This window comes from Pleurodeles waltl, chromosome 4_1 (genome assembly GCF_031143425.1).
Source record: "Pleurodeles waltl isolate 20211129_DDA chromosome 4_1, aPleWal1.hap1.20221129, whole genome shotgun sequence".
NCBI classification, from domain to species: Eukaryota; Metazoa; Chordata; class Amphibia; order Caudata; family Salamandridae; genus Pleurodeles; species Pleurodeles waltl.
Genome location: NC_090442.1, coordinates 282,395,820 through 282,413,089, shown reverse-complemented (window position 1 = coordinate 282,413,089; position 17,270 = coordinate 282,395,820). Strand labels below are relative to the sequence as shown.

Sequence of the window (17,270 nt, the reverse complement as noted above, 5' to 3'; positions counted from 1 at the left end):
CACTGCCCATAATTCGGGCAGTGGAATGTGCGACGGGGCTGTGCATGGGGCAGAGCAGGGGCCCCCAGGGCACCCCCTGATGCCCCCATTCCGCCAGCCTTTCTATTGCAGTGTAACCGCCATGGAAAGGCAAGCGGTATGGGGACTCGTAATCCCCAGAGCAGCGCTGCCCTGGCGAATTACAACCGCTGGGACCGCAAGGCTGCTGGCTGGCGGCAGCCTGGTGATGTAAGGGGTACAACCATGGCGGCTCCGCCACGGTCGTAGTATGGCGGTTGGACCGCCACCGCAAGTCTGGCAGTCAGTAGACCGCCAGACTCGTAATGAGGGCCTTTGTGTCAGCTCCCATCCTCCTTGCCATGTCAAGAAAACCCTGAAAGATGTGCCATGGCGGAGTAATAGAGACACCTTCACCTTTTGACTGCCCCTGGAAAATTCTGGAAATGTTTTCCTTGACTAGATAAGAGCTAGCCCTTCAAGACCGGTTCTTTGTATTCATCAGACTTAGGGTCGAACCCCTCTTCAACACCATGAAGGGATGTCGATTGACAATCAGTATTTACGGTAGTTCTGTAAGTGGTCTCCCCTGAACTGTGTCACGTTTCCCTCTCACCAACGATGGGTGTGCCAGCTTTGACTCTGAGACTCGGTTCTTCAGCATACTAAAACCACAATATTTCTGTCAGTGGGAATCCATTCTTACTTTTAAGTGGTAAGGTTTTGGGCTTTATGATATAGTTGACAGACTATCAGCATTCTTTCTTCTGACTTAGTTACATCACCATAGCTGTTAAATCACAAAGTTGTCCTATTGGATAACATGGGCCATAAATGCTCATGTACATTAATTATCCCAGAGCAGTCCTCAGTAGCTTTGGCCCAGGAAAGTAGTGGTTAAGTGACAGTACCCACTGTAGACACCACTCCAGCTACCGCTGACTTCCCTTGATCGCTGAGAAAAGGCCTCGCAGGTGCGTGTACATATGTGACAATACTACCTGGCATTAGTTCGTGCCATATGTAGGCTATTAAACCATGGATAACAGCCGGCGAGGAGATGCAGGGAAACGCATTGTTGATGCAAACGCAATGTTTTTTGCATTTACATCTGAGAACGAAGCACAACTGTGGAAAGTTAAAAAAAGGGTGGAGAAGTAAATGTCCTAGGTGCTGTGCTAGGCGGCATCTGGTGACATCTGCTTAGGGTGGCTTATTAGTGGCGCAAGGATAAGTGCGTCCTAGACTTTTGAATGGCTTGAAAGGGTCCCCAAAGGAAAATAAAGATACAGAAAGGCCATGTACCCTCATCCTGTCCTCCTGTGGTACCGTGTGTAAGGACAACAGACCTTCAGAATCAGGTGCTATTAAACCGACCTGCAAGGGACCTGGGAGTATTGGGTATGTTGCAGTTAATGTAATGCTTTGCCTGTTAAAGGTATGCCATTGTAATGTAATACAGATCACCGTTTGGTTTTCAGATTCCCTTGAAAGCTACGTTTCCTGCGGAGTTGACGTTTGGGATGCACTCCCTTGAAAGCTGGGTTTAATATTTAAATTGCTATGAACCAACAACATAAAATGAAAAGTAAAGTTTTAAGGGAAATGTTGCCTTTAAGGTTGGAGATAAATCAGCGTGTCTCTCCATTGGGTTTCAGCGCCGGTGTTGGAAGGACGGGCACCTTCATCGCACTCGACCGACTCCTTCAGCAACTGGACTCCAAGGACACGGTGGATATCTACGGCGCGATATACGATCTGCGGCTCCATCGAGTTCACATGGTTCAAACTGAGGTGAGGACATTCTGTGGCACCATCAGCCAATCGCACAGCAGAGCCCGCTGCCAAGCACACAAAAGGGCCTGGCTGCCAATCGCACAGCTCAGCCGGCTGCCAATCTCACAACACATCCAGCTGCCACTAACACAGCAGAGGCGGCTTCCAAGCATACAGCCGAGCCAGCTGCCAATCTCATAGCCCAGACAGCTGCCAGGCACACAGCAAAACCAGGTGACAAGCCACAGCAGAGCCAGCTGCCAAGCATACAAGGCAGCCAATCACAGTCCAGCCAGCTGCCAATCTCCCAGCACAGCCAGCTATCAATTTCACAGCAAAGCCAGCTGTCAATCACTCAGCACAGCCATCTGCCACTCACACAGCACAGCCAGCTGCCACTCACACAGCACAGCCAGCTGTCAATCACACAGCACAGCCAGCTGTCAATCACACAGCACAGCCAACTGCCACTCACACAGCAGAGCCGGCTTCCAAGTATACAGCCGAGCCAGCTGCCAGTCTCATAGCCCAGACAGCTGCCAGGGCACAGCAAAACCAGGTGGCAAGCCACAGCAGAGTAGCTGCCAAGCATACAAGGCAGCCAGCAGCCAATCACAGTCCAGCCAGCTGCCAATCACCCAGCACAGCCAGCTATCAATCTCACAGCACAGCCAGCTATCAATCTCACAACAAAGCCAGCTGTCAATCACACAACACAGCCAGCTGTCAATCACACAGCAGAGCCTGGCTGCCAATCTCACAGCACATCCAGCTGTCAATCACACAGCAGAGCGGGCTGCCAAGCCTACAGCCTAGCCAGCTGCCAGTCACACAGCAGAACCAGCAGGCAATCACACAGGGCAGCCAGCAGCCAATCACAGCGCAGTCAGCTGCCAATCTCCCAAAACAGTCAGTTATTCAATCTCAATCCACCAATCTGCCAACCATACAGCAGAGCCAGTTTCGAAGCACGCATCAGAACTGGCAGCCAATCACACCGCACAGCTATAGCCGTGAAGAATACAAAGCCTGAGCACAGAAGGGTGCATTAAATCTATTTCGCGTTATTTTAAGACAAACTCAAGCAAACAGGCTGCATGGCTTCTGAGCTTCTCTTGCTTGCTGTGCTTATGGGAGTATTTCGAACATGGATAATTATGTGTACCTTTATTGAAAACAAAATGCCTGGGCGCCAACAGAGTATCTCAGACAATCATTCTGAACGCGGTAGAAAGATTATCATGGTCTTTTGTCCGAGCCTTAAGAAATGGTTTACCAGCCAGAGACAATTTTGCATAAGGAACCAGCTGCATTCTGCACGTCAGGCCCGGCGCCTCCTGCCATCAGTAGTAGATGTCGGTGGTATAGTACTGAGGGAAAGGAGTGGAGTTTGGGAACAAGACCCAATGAAATGAGGGGATGGACAATCTCTTGAACCTGCCTCCAGCCCACCGGTTCTCACATGCACAGAGACACCTTTGCAATTCAATCTGAGAAACAAATTATAGCTGGGACCATGCTCAATTTGTGCAGGTAGTTGTCAGTGCGCACTACTGACTCTAATTTCAGGGGATTGTGACACTTTGCCACCGCATGCACTGTCCCACTCCTGGCCTGCATCTGCTTTAATGAACAGAGCAGCAGGAAACAGTATATAGTTTCTTCTGTTTTCAGAACGGGCCATGGAAATAAAAGAAGGGCATCCAGTTCATCGACCCTTCATCATTCAGTGAATTGGCAGCCCCTTTTCTATGTCCACAAGCAACTGTGAGTTTTGCTGAACTCCAGGAAAGTATGCCTGCTCCTCACAGCCAGGCAAACTGGCTGTAGTGCCAGCGTCCTGGTGGCTAACAGGGAGGGTAGGAGGTGCCAGGCAGTAGAGTTATGCTTGGTAGCGACATGTTTAAGTATTTCATCACTGCAGGCAATTCTGTGTTGGGAAAGCCTGTGCAGTTACACATTTTTCTTTTTCATATCTTTTTTCAAACAACAGAGGAAACATTTTCCTTTTGAGGAAGCCCCTTCTACTCCTCCGCAAAGTTTAGGGGTATTCTGCTCTCCTTTTTACTATGGAAGTGGATTTACTTTACTCATTTGCAGTATCCAATCTCCAGTCATTTCCAGGGTTTTAAAAGACTAGTGAGCAGTTTGTGAATGCCAACACAATTATGAGTCAAGCTAAATCATGCCTGCTTCTGACAACTTCCCACCCCTTGTATGGGGTTTATGCCTGTATAATTGCATGCAGTCGTGGTGTACATTATTGCAGGCACACGTGCATACACACCTGCTGCGTATCCATTGGTAGCTTACTGGCAGGTGTAAATCCAGCGATTTATGGCTGTGCATGAATCAGGCCTTTAGTATTTACAAGCTTTCGATAGGCATGTTCCAACCTTGGGAATAACAGGAGATTGACTCCTGTCAAGGACAGGAATACATCTGTATCCAGATCCAGTAGAGGCAGCAAAAACTTCTACAGTTTGTTGGTGTGCGGGGAAAGGAGTTTCTGCATGGAAAACATTTTTCCCATGAAGGAACAAAAAAACAAAACACCTTTACACCTAAGAGTACCCATTGTAATCTGTGACAGTCAGAGCTTCCCAGGAGTACTTTTCACATTCTTCATGAATCCCATGAAAGTCTGAAATGTATAAACCACACGTATCAAGTTTCAGATGTATAGCTATGATTTGTGTGGGTTAGGTACATAGTATGTCAAAGCAATGGATCTCAGAAAGAGGGTTATTTATCCATCTCTTTGTTTAGCACTTCCACTCTTGGTTAACTGCTAACATTTCCAACAGCTCTAAAATAGAATACCTACCCCCACCCACCACATAGAGGAGCGGTGGTGTCACTTGGCATCTCCAAGTCAAAGGAAAAACTGTGTAAGATGCCCATTGTTCTGTCCACTGTTACTGTCCCACTCCAAGGTGGCTAATTCCTGCTAGGTGACCACTAGCTGCCAATATCCATGCTTTCCAGAGCCCAGATGACAAGCCATTGTCTTTTATTGCTGAAGCACAGTCATTTGCAGGCATTTAAGGTTGTGTATTGTGGTTCTGGGGTAGGACTGAAAGGCAAATCAGTTTTAAGCTAGTTTTCTCTCAGGTAGCACAAAGTACGCTTTATTTACTTGTCTACTAATCAAAGATTTACTGTCATCATTGAATTTGATTTTTGAAACTATGTGAAAAATAACTTGTAATCAAAGCCCTAGTATTTTCCCAGGCAAAGATATTAAATAAGAATTGTCCTCATAGCTAGCAATGTATGTGGGGAATGCAGCTTCACGCAGACTTTGAAAGCAGCTTTTGACTAATGGTTCACCATGAAAGCATACTATCCTAAAGTGTCACATGGGACAGTTTTATGTATTACACTTTTTATGTATTGCCACAGACACTTTTCCATGCTTTTAAACTGCAGCTCAGTTGGAGTGCAACAGGGCTCCCTGAAGCCAACTATTTTTGTTCAATATGTAGGTGGTGTTATATAGTTTGTAGCCTGAATATGACATTTAACTTCTATGCCACTGGTGCAGTTCTTCATCATCTACCATGGTCTTAAAGGAAAGTTAAGTGCAATTGTTTAGGCAAAACCAATATACAGTACACACGTTAGGGGGTTGGCACATGCCTGTGTCACTTTTTAGCATACTGAGTCCTAAAGTCAGCAAGCCAGACAGGAGAATGTGAGGGGCCACAACAAATGATGTCCTTTCTCCCAATGGGTACCCCAGTTTAGAAATTATTTATATGGTCACAGCTGCTCAAACGTGATTTGATTGGATCAAAATAAATTACCATTTTAAATAAAAAAGATGAAATACACTCGCCCCAAGCCCCAAAATAGCTACTATTGTTTTATAAAGGTTTAAATAAAATTCAGTGCTAAAAAAATCACATAATGAATCAATTGCCTGCATAGATAGCTACAGTAGTTGCAATATTTAAGTCACATATTCATATGATGGCAGAAAATGACTGCCCCTTTTATACATTTAAGGTTGATTAAATGAAATTGGCAGTGACGTAGAGAGGTTGCAATGAGAAATATTGCAATGAAAGTCACGCCCCAATACCATGGTTGAGTAGCAAAAAATAAACCATAATTGGGGCATATTGAGCCCCTCAAGCTCCTGGTTCCCAGTGCCACTGCACCTGCTGCACCATTTATTGCTCAGTCTCTGTAAATAGTGGTATGTTTTATAAATCGCGCTTTGACTCATTTGAGAATTTTATTGCTACAATAAAAATATGTTAAAACGTACGAGAGTGTGTGTGGGGGTGGGGGGAACAGGCTCACAGAATTAGCAGTGTCCCCGGCAGAGCCTGACACGTTATGTCAAAGAACATGCTGTAGGAGTTAATTAATTCAAAAAGCAGAAAAATGCCATCCCACCAACTTCTAGATCTATAACGCTGCCAAACAAATAGATTGGCCTTTGTTCACTGGTGGTCCAAAATAAGTGAGCAAATGTAAAGTCTACGCCTTAACTTTTTGGGGTGAATTAAGTTTTTCATTACATTTTGACTGCTTCCCTTCATGAAGTTTTTTTACAACTTTGCAAACTTAGTGAACTGCAAAAGGTTTGAAAGATTTTAGAAAAAGAAGGCGACTAAAGCTGGGCATGTAGTTTTTTTGGTGAAATGGTCCCACAAAATGTTTTAGCACTGAAACCCTTGCACATATACTTTTGTGCAGGGAAATTGGCTGCAGGGAAAGCTGGCTGACGTGCACAGACTATGAAAATGGTGCACTTTGCAGACAAAGTCAAGTGTTATTTGTTCACCCACACTCTCTGTTTGGGTTTATAATCCTCCATTGGAATGTACAAGTCAAAGCCACATATCTCGACAAATCAAGTATGCACAAGTAGAGCACACTTGACACTCGGGGAGAAGTATACAAGACACTGGGACCCAGATTTACTGAGGACTGGCCTTGTACTTGCGTGATGCAAATCATTTCAAGTCCTTATCTGGGATTTAGAAAGGCAGCCAAGGAGTGATTTGTGCTGGCTTGTCTGACTTTGTAAAGAACTGTAAAGCAGAGCAGCATCTTGTACCACTTTGCATTACATTTTCTTGTGGTAAACTTTCCATGTGGGGAGCAGAGGCGTTCCTGTGCCTTCGCCCATGCAGTCCTACATTTACAAACACCTATTAACATTGGATTGTACCAAAATAGTGTGCCTACCACAGAGGGGTGTAACTGGGAGAAATATCTTTATTCCTTCTCACTATTTCCTCTATGCATATGTGCTGCAATTTGCAGCAAACGTGTGAAGAGGAAATTGCCTCTAAGGATTGTTTTTGTGCAGGAATATATCCCTTGCTGCAACAATCCTGCCTGTAACGTAGGCACCCTTGGCCATAGGCAGCACACAGTGCACCAGCTCAAGGTGAGAGTAGAAATGTTCCCTATCTTTGTAAACATGGGGCATTGTTCGCTCTCTCCCTTTCGTGCAGTAAAGCACAGAAGGTTCTCCTGCTGTGCTGTGTTGCTTGAAATAATAGTAAATATTTCCCCGCGGCTCTCATCTCATTACTACCTGTGATACCTATTGAAGTCACTAAAATTGTAGATCTTGTGGCATTCATTGCATTACGATGTTTCCAGTTTTGATGATGCTTTCACTGCTGACACCTGCAGCCATGTGGCAATCTTAAGTTAGACTGTCGGCAAGGCAGTTTCTGACTTTTCAATGTCAGTAAACTGAGCAATGTTCAATTAGGTAACTGAGAAATCATTTACACTGCTTAGAAATGGCAGAACTTTGGTAAAAAGCACAGTGGCAAAACCCACTATTAATAGTACTATTACAAGTCAGACCTCCAAAACTGGCAACTTGTAATAAAACTGACACTGGAACAAGTCTGTTACCGGACTCAGACTGATTAATCGTCTAAAACCCGTCACCCCACATTACTTGGTCAACTACTAATGTGGCCCTTCCCCTTCTTGCACTTACTGTTGTTACGAGATCATGGTTTAAGATTACCGTCACCTGCACCTGAACCAGTAGCGCTCTGAGGCAACCTCGGTGGCTTGCAGCACTTCTAAAACACTAAATAACAAGTATTTGCAATGCAGTGGGTCTCGTGTTCTCTTGAATTAGAGCCATTAGAGTTGTTAATTCCCAACTGGACTTTTTTTGCCGCATAAAGTGAAAAGTAAAACTGTTGACAGAACCAAGCTGATTCAAAGCGGCACTGCCACCGTGAGAGTGAGGCGAGAGTTACTGGCTCCCTGCGTGACTGTCTAGAAAGGATTGCGGCTGGGATGAAAGGCAAACCGGAGGGGGGTACCACACGCTGTAACAGGAGGAGCGTGACGTAGTGTGATGGACAACAAAAAATTTCACTTAGTGAAATCACCTGTGTGAGGGAACTCAGCACACAAAGGAGGAACATTTCACAAAATGCACCAATAAAAATGAAGCATTTAAAATGAGCACAACACACAACCAATAGCAAGAGTGGGCGTGGTTAAAAGCCCACAGAGAGATTACAACAGGACAGAGAGCTTGCGCGCTGGACCCTAAAAAGTACATTTTTGAACACTAGAGATACTGATTATTTAGTGTCGTTATCCTCTGGTCACACCCTAAATCTAAGAAGAAATTCTGTTTAATGTGATGGATCCCCTTCGGACTGGAATATGTGGTCGTCCCATATGTAAAACAACAGCGTACTAAAACAGTGTAAACAGAAATATCAACTTTCTCTCGTTTTGCAAAAACTAGAGTAGTTCGGCTTCAAAATTGTCAAAGAGTGTGTGTAGTGCCGAACTATAGCAGAATAGAACAGGGTGAGGAATATCACCAGAAAACAAAATAATTACAACAGCAGGCACAGTTGAGAAATGTCAAAGTAACATTAACACAAAAAATATGAGATGGAGAAAATGGAAAGAGGGTGGGGCTGTGGGTTCCCTAAAGCCCGCCCCCATAATTTAACAGGGTCGGTAGATGAAAGCAATGCACCCCGCTCCCTCCCCCACCGAAAAAACATATTTTTTTTAGCTCGATGTATAAACATTGTTGTGTGGTGCCATTAGTGTGATTGCAATCGATATTGACACATGGAAGCATGACTGGCGCGCGCACTCTGCTGATTGATCGGTCCTTTGATAACTCTAAACTGTATCTACTTTTCGGTGTTGTCATAGTCAATGCGTGGTTGTCACTGCTAACACCTCTGAAACTCAGCACAGGATGAATGAGACGATTCTTGCTCGAGGGAGAAAACTTGTCCAAGTCAATGTCACTGTAGCCGCTCAGCCGCCACAAGCCAATGTCGAAGGAATTGTGTCAGTAGTTGCTAAAAGGATCACAAGCTTTCTGTGCTCATATATCATCAAAGTGCCTCATAGGCAGTTTACACAATATTTATACTCTGTTTTAATTGCGTCTCGTTTTATCTAGCGTACTGGACTAAGCCTTTCTTGTGGTTCAGCATGGGCTATTCGGAATTATCTGCACAGAGCTCATAAAAATGCTACGCCACCACCTTTGATAGATATTTTTTTAAATTGCGGTTCATAGCGCTGAGACGTCCCATTACAGCTAAATCCAGGTTATTGGACACTCTTAAGGTTTTTTCATTGTGGCACATATTTATGCATAAACAAATAAGAGGATTACAAATGAAATTGGAATTTTATCCCGAAATATATTTCTCCCAGCTGGGTGCTGGACACCACTTGTTTTTAGTTGGGGAGGCAGATCTGAGGTATTTGCGAGCGATGGAGAAATAGTTTAGGCAAATAGAGTATGATTTAGACGCGAGGCAAGCCCTCTCTTCAGCTTTCTCTGATTGATGTATTTTGAATTGTCTGATTACCTGTGGCAACTCCGCTGGTGTGATAATCTGGCCTTGATGAGGAGGTTGTTTTTAATGCCTACCCTCTTTGATTGCTGTTCATCGTCACTGAGCCTTGCTAGTAGCTGGGATCGGCTCTAGTGATTGATTTATACTTTTCATGCATCTTATGACGGGGATGTGTCACGTACTGCAGGTTAATAATGTAAGGTATGACCCATCACCAGTGGTGGTTACATTATTTGACGTCATGTCTTAAAAGTGTGTCTTTTCCTATATATTTATGATTTGTTGAAACCCTAGTGCTGTGGAGCACAAAGTTCAGTCAAAACGCCACTAACCACCTTATGGCAGAGTTTTTTCTCATGTGCGGCTAGCCAACATTAACTTGGCGAGCGCAAGTGAGAATGTGCATCCCATAGTGCAATTTTCAGGCGCTAGAATGCAGGCAGTCGTGGCAGCCCGTAACCGTTCGCGTTGAGAAAGCTGCATCTCGAGTAGAAAATGTACGCAAGCTGCAGAAAGAAGCAGCTTCCTCTGGTGCACCACGGGTGGTGTTCATGCTGGTTTTACAGAGCGGATGAAGCTCCTGGTGCTAAAAATCAGCGCGAGCAGTGCAACGTGCTCGAATTCCGTCCACTCGCGGAACTCCGCGGAATTCCACAGAGTGAAACTCCGCAAGTCCCTCCCACCCCTAATTATAAACTATAACCTTACTCTAACCGGCAATACAGTATTTTATTCATAAGTAGTTCCGCAGCATTCAAAGTGATCACCCCCTAAAAAAGGTTAAGCACTCGTGAGGAGCTTTAATGAAAGCAATGTGTTGTCATGAGGTCATTTAAGTGGAAACGAAGACTGAGCAATGAAATTACAAAAATACAAGGACAATGAAATGAAAAATAGAAGGACGTTATGTACCACAATGCTATGGAGCTAAATAAAAACACACCTTTGCTATGTTCCGTGTTGCTTAATTCTGTGCAGCTATAACTTTGTTTATGCCCGTTCCATAAATAAATGAAGTAGTCCTGTGTTCTTGAACACTCACACGCCTTGTGTTTTCTAACTCCTTCTCTGATACTCTACCTGTCGCGCAGTGCCAATACGTCTACCTCCATCAGTGTGTGCGCGACGTGCTGAGAGCCAGGCAGCTAAGGACCGAGCAGGAAAACCCCTTATTCCCCATCTATGAAAATGTGAATCCAGAGTACCACCGCGGTAAGCGACAACGCTCTTAACGCTGCCTCCATTTCCTGTCACTGTGGCCGCAGCCATTATCGTTCAACCTTTAACCTTCGCGCATCCATTTCCGTTTCAGATGCTGTGTATGCGAGGCATTAGAACATGTAGCAGTTATGGAGTTTCTAATGGGATGAAACATGTGAACCACATGGATGCTTTTGTACCTGAGGCACTCCAACGGTGCCTTACATTTCTGTTGTATGCTGTGTATAATTTATTTGACATGCCACTTTGAAGGACTATGTATAATTTAAATATATTTGATATTATTGTATATAACTGTATTGGCTGTTACCACTATGTAAATATGTATTTTTTCATAATGTTTAAAATGAAGCTTAAGATATACTTATTTTTACACACTAAAGATTTTTTTAGAACATTTTATACATAAGCTATTATAACCACAGTAATTAAGACATGTTTAGAGCAAAGTGTTTCTGTCAGTTGCTTACTTGAAAAACAGGTGAATCACCCCTTGGGGATTGTCTTGCTAAAAGAGAACCGTGCTGCAGCCACGCTGTTGAATGCGCTCAGGAAGTTTGTGCTTGCGTCAATGTCACCTGCTGTGAAGGGGCATTTTTTCATGTGTAAAGTTAAAAGCTGGGAAGCCATTTTAACATCCCAGTGAATGTCGGATCGTCGATTTCTCGTTTCCAAACGGCTCTTGTGACAACATAGACTGTAATTTGACAGTTCCGCTAGACAATCAGCAATTCAATCGTCGGATAAATAGTGTAGTCTTATTTATTTGGCCTGCAGAAATTGGAGAGTTATGGCCATACAAACAAACCCTGGAGCAGAAAATGTAAAGAAAGCCTCCAGGAGTGCAGACCTCCTACTCAATCCGGGGCCAGCATCTCAAGGGAGTCTCTGGGGCGTCACGCCCACATAGATATCCTGGGGCACGTGCTTCAAGTTTGCCTTTAGGGGTGTCATCCACATAGAGAGTCTTGGGCACACGTCACAATCTTCATGTTTTTGCTAGATGCTGATTGGGTACATGGGCCTGTCAGTCAATAATGCCTCATGAAGAAGCAAATGTGCACAAATCAAAGAGTACATCTTTAGCCTCAGTGCACAGTACAGCAAATATGGAGTTAAGTTAAAATAAAAAGTTGCTTATTCATCACGGTATACAATTTAAACAGAAATGTCATGACATACATTGACCACCTATTGCCAAGCACTGGGAGTTCACAAAAAAAGTGTTCAAATTATATATTGAGACGAATGGCAGATTTGTACGAGCTCCAATTACTGTCAGTGTCTGATTAGAAATGGTCAGTAGGCAAAATCCAAGTTTTTAATGTGAAAATGCACTACATTTCAAAGTGACATACAGCAAAAATAAGAGTTTGATAAAAAAAAAAAACAGCTATTTGCACGAAGAAGGAAGAGTTAGGAGAAAGAGGGTACAGCTGTAGATGAAATGAGCTTGCTAGCTGATGAAACGGGTGTAAATCAGCAAAGTAAATGAACCTCACAGCCTTTTTCTGTAGCATCTTCCGTGACGCTCACTAAATCCTTTACTTACCGCCCTGTTTAACCTCGGAGCACGAGGGCCAATGCTGTGACTGTCTCTTCTTCCTGTAACTCTGCTTTGTTTTTGTATTTTTGTATGCTCACATTGCCTCAGAGCACCCTGAAGTAGCTGAAAGGTGGCCTGTTGGTGCTACATTAAGCACCTACATAAATAAAAACAAATAAATAAAACAGTGCAAACAAGAATCTTCAGTACTTTGTGTCCGTGCTCATCCCAAACGAGAACAAATGCATGTTGGTTTAGGTGGCAGTAATATAACAGTGCATGGGCCTTTGTACTGTGCATATTCATCCAGTGACGCATCTCAGCACTTAAATGAGATTTGTTTGTTCCCCAACTCAATGATACTCATTTTATTGGCCTGAAAAGTAGGCCTGGGTGGAGTTTGCGGAGTTATGCTACTCATAACTCTGCAAAGTGACCAAAAAACTCCACCGTGCTATGCCGAGTTCCACAAGCTAGCAGAGTGTGTTAGGTCATGCTGTTCACGTTGATTTTTAGCACCGGATGTTTGTCCCATCCTGTTAAAACAGCACGAACGGCACCACATGCAGCGCAAGAGGGTGCTGCTTCTTTTCTGCCGCTCAAGTAGAAAATCTACTTGAGCAGCAGCTTCCTCAATGCAAACAGGTTTCTCAGTGTGAGCTGTAGCGACCATCTGTGACCGCTCAGGTTGAGAAATCTCGCCGGTAGGTGGCCTAGAGGAAGATTTTCCTCACTCGTGCTCGCCCTGTTGGCGAGTGAGGAAATAATTCTGCTCCGCTACACAGAGTTTTTTTGAACTCTGCACTCTAAGTGGAGCGCGGAGTGGCAAAAACTCTGCAAGCTCCGCGAGCGGAGCAGAGTTCACCACCCACCCCTACTCAAAGGTATGAACAGCAAGGTAGATCATTGAGGACACAGGATGAACAGCAAGGTAGGATGAACAATAAGTTAGATCAATGAGGTTGCAAAACTGTGAGACACATATAGAAGGTGTGTTAGTTCACTAAGTCACCACACATGGCAGTAGCTCATGATAAAAAAAAAAAAAGCATTGTGAAAAATGAAGAGAAAGAGGTGACAGCTACTCCCAGGTCTACAGTACTCTGGTAAATTGCAACCAAACATTTAGACACAGTGCACTACAAAGTTTTGTGTCAATATAATTGTGATGAAAAGCTTGATTGTTTACATTTTGCCGGTGCCAAGCATATAGACAGACTGTCTTATAGGTAGTTCTTTCATGACACTATTCTGAAAGAGAATGGAGTAGAGGCAATGTCTTGTACCAGCTACTTAGGAGCAGTCTTTAGTATGGCAAAGATCCTTTCCAAATCTTCTCAAGAGTGCATGCTGTGTGTGTTACTTGAGAGAGCCTCGCAACAGTAAGTCATATTTAAGATATGTTTGAACGGACTACTGAAATTCATGAAAAGCCATAGAAGAGACCTTGGGTTACATGTGGATAATATACAGCAGTGCTGTGAATAGTGATCGAGAGGAGATTAACAAACATTTTGTGCTGAGTTAGCATCACAAATATGACACTAACCAACACAAAATGTTTTTTTAAACTAATTTACTTTCCAGTGCAAAACTCTTTTTGCGCTGGAAAGTACCCTAAGAGTAACGAAAAGCAGAGCTAAATACTGCTTTCCGTTACTTAGCACCAAGGGGGAGTTACATGGGTGGTACATGGGCATTCCTATGCAACCACCCCTGCCTTTTGATGCAAAACCCTATTTACAAAAATTAGTAGACAGGGTTTTGCGCCAAAAGTTAACGCCTTTTAAAAGCAGGCTTTTTCATTTCTCCTTTCTTTTCCGACTTTGCTTGTGTGCTGCACTGTGCATTACACATATACAATGTGGGAAAACTTTTAAAGTGTGATTAAGCATAGTATTTTGTACTGGAAGGCTTCCCTACCAGTACAAAACCTATGCTAGACTCGGGCACACACCCTTGCTCTATGGCGCAAAGGGATGTGCATGGTGCACAGCAGCTATAATTAGCGCCGGCGCTAGGGAGAGGGGTGGAGAGAGCCATATGTCTGTAGATATAGCGCTCTCCTGCTCCCTCCCTGTCACGCAGCTCAGTGCAGCATTTTTCGATGCTGCACTACGCTGCATGATTATTTGGTAAATGTGGGCCAACATGTCTTCCTGGAGGAGACCTGCGAGTATGCATGTGGGAAGATAGGGAAGAGGCTAGCTACATAAGGTTAAAGCCATGCCACACTCATAGTAGGTAATAACCTTCATATTGATGAAGCACAAAATGATAGGGCTTCTCGTCTGAATTTGAGTCTGAAGGTGCATGTTATGTCCTTGAGTCATAAGATGGAGTGAACACAAAAGGGGGCAGGGGAAGTGACAGAGAGTGTGTGGGTGTTTGTGTGCATGTGTATATGTGTTTGTGTGTGTATGTGTGATGGTGCAAGCCTGAAAATTGCAATTCCCGATATAAATGAATGGGGCAACATGAGATTTCTGCTCTGTGGACCACCAACCAAACCTCCTCATTAGCTCTCATGGTTCTATACCACCAAGAGGAATTGATCAGTCATTCACTTTAGTTGGTTAATACTCAACCAGAGAGATCAATAGCAGACAATGTTGAATTTATCTTGTCTGCTCTGGTGCAATGGTGAGGAGCTGGAGAAAGTTGTTGAGGAAGAGGTGGATTTGTTCTATTTCTTAAATGCTGCCTCTTGCCATGTAATTCACATCACATACTCGTGTCTCAGGCTCTGTGTATGTAAGTTTCTGAGTTGCAGAAAGGAGACCCCAAGGTGATTTTAACCTTTGAAATCCATCCAGGTGCATCTCCTCAGTGGCAAGGATCAATGGGACTGATCCAGTTACACTGAACTGATCCTGACAGTAGCTTTTCTTCAAGTCCTATCTCTAAAAACATCAGAGTTTCTTCTGTTCAGGCAGCAGCGTGGCTCTATGCGCTCTGACTGATCCCCTGGCACTCCGACTGATCCCCTTGTACAACAATTTCTCAAAATTCCACATATTCACTCTGCTAAAGTTGGATAATAATATATTTATTATAACATCTTGTTACATGACTTAAGCAACCACACTATTTTGCTGTAAAAGTTGGATTTCCTGCATCTGTCCCTTCTTTTTATAGTGACCAGGACCCTTAGCACTCAACGCCTTGCACTGCCACTCTCCGGTTTATCCTGCGCAACCCCTCTTTTGAACTAATGCTCCTCCTTACTGTAAAGGTATGTAAAATATTGGGCCAGTCCCCGCCTCTTCCCTAACCAATGGTGTTGTGCCAAAAGAGACAATATGAGGCCCAGACAATCTAGCATTCAAGGAGCTACGTAATTGCTGAAATTCTGCTGTGTAAATAAAAAAAGTATGCAGCATGATATTTGTAAAGAGTCATGTTGTGATGATGTCATTGGCTGGGCTCTTGCAAATAAATCCTTTTTGAGGGATGCTACTTATTGCTCAACGGGGGAAAAAAAGATGACACAGTATTGTATTGCGTGAGAGTTATAACCGAGGTACAAACTGTAGGACAAACTTTAGTGACAGAACAACTGCCCAAGGGTAGGGCACATAAAATATGTATTTTCATATAAATTACATATATTAAGCATATAAATATTACACAATTTTCTGACTGGTCTTTCCTTGTGGCAGGTTTATTTTGTGCTATGATGTTATGCAAATCTGTTTCCCATGCAGAGTCGGGTATAGTTACTGTTAGAAATGGGGTCTTTGGTTGGCAGGCAGGTTACCCCCTCACCAAGCAAGGATCCTCACTCTAGTCAGGGTGAAAGAGAATCACCCTCAGCTAACCTCTGCTTACCCCCTTGGTAGCTTGGCACGAGCAGTAGGCTTAACTTCAGAGTGCTAGGTGTAAAGTATTTGTACCAACACAAACAGTAACTTAATGAAAAAACTATAAAATAACACAACACAGGTTTAGAAAAATAGAAAATATTTATCTAAACAAAACAAGACCAAAGCAACAAAAATCCACAATATACAAGTCAAGTTATCAGTTAAAAAGCAAAAAGAGTCTTCATGTAGTTTTAAACACACACTAACACTGTTAGCATGAAAGTGCACCTTGGGTGCTTCAAAAATAACCCCGCATGGGCGAGTGTGCGTCAAAAAGGGCTTGCGATGCATCGATTTCATTCATGAGTGAGACCTTGCGTCATTTCTCCTTTCATTGCATCGGGGCGCTTCGTTTCTTCTCTCTGCAGAAGAGCTATTCGTCAATCTGGTCAGCACTCTCGGGTCCGGGCAGGCCTTGCATTGTTTTTACACGCCCAGCGGTACTTGCATCGGAAATCCAGCCACACTATGATCCAAAAACCAAGCAGAGCTGGTTGCGATCTCCTAGCCTCCGTCAGCGATGCTGTGCTTCAATTCTCCAGCTCCGTGCGTCGATTCATCGGTCGCGTTGCAGGCAAGTGTCGATTTTCAGCTGCAAAGCCCACAGCACATTGATTTTTCAGCCGCAGATCGGAGTTGCGTTGATCTTTTCCCCGCACAGCATTCTGTACGTGGATTTCTTCCTCTTAGGCTGTCAGCTTCTCCTTTCAGGGTCCCAGGAACTGGATGGGCACCACTTGGCAGAGTAGTAGTCTTTCCAGAGACTCCAGGTGTTGGCAGAAAGAAGTCTTTGTTGTCCCTGAGACTTCAAACAACAGGAGGCAAGCTCAAAATCAAGCCCTTGGAGATCTTCAATAGATGGAAGGCACACAAAGTCCAGTCTTTGCCCTCTTACTCTGGCAGAAGCAGCAACTGCAGGATAGCTTCCCAAAGCACAGTCACAGGTAGGGCAGCTCTTCTTCCTCTGCTCTTCAGCTCTTCTCCATGCAGAGGTTCCTCTTGGTTTCCAGAAGTGTAATAAAG

The 17,270-nt window shown here is 44.0% G+C and overlaps 1 protein-coding gene across 2 annotated transcripts in view; it reads left to right on the top strand.

Moving 5' to 3' along the window:
- The window catches only part of PTPRB (protein tyrosine phosphatase receptor type B), a 335,571-nt gene extending 322,984 nt beyond the window's left edge, over nt 1–12,587 (top strand). For both annotated transcript variants that reach the window (XM_069228335.1, XM_069228338.1), the window contains 3 exons: nt 1,656–1,791; nt 10,706–10,826; nt 10,927–12,587. In XM_069228335.1, the coding sequence (XP_069084436.1) occupies nt 1,656–1,791; nt 10,706–10,826; nt 10,927–10,949 (280 nt within the window). In that variant the 3' untranslated portion in view covers nt 10,950–12,587. The remainder of the gene's footprint in view (nt 1–1,655; nt 1,792–10,705; nt 10,827–10,926) is intronic.
- Nucleotides 12,588–17,270: the final 4,683 nt, after the last annotated feature.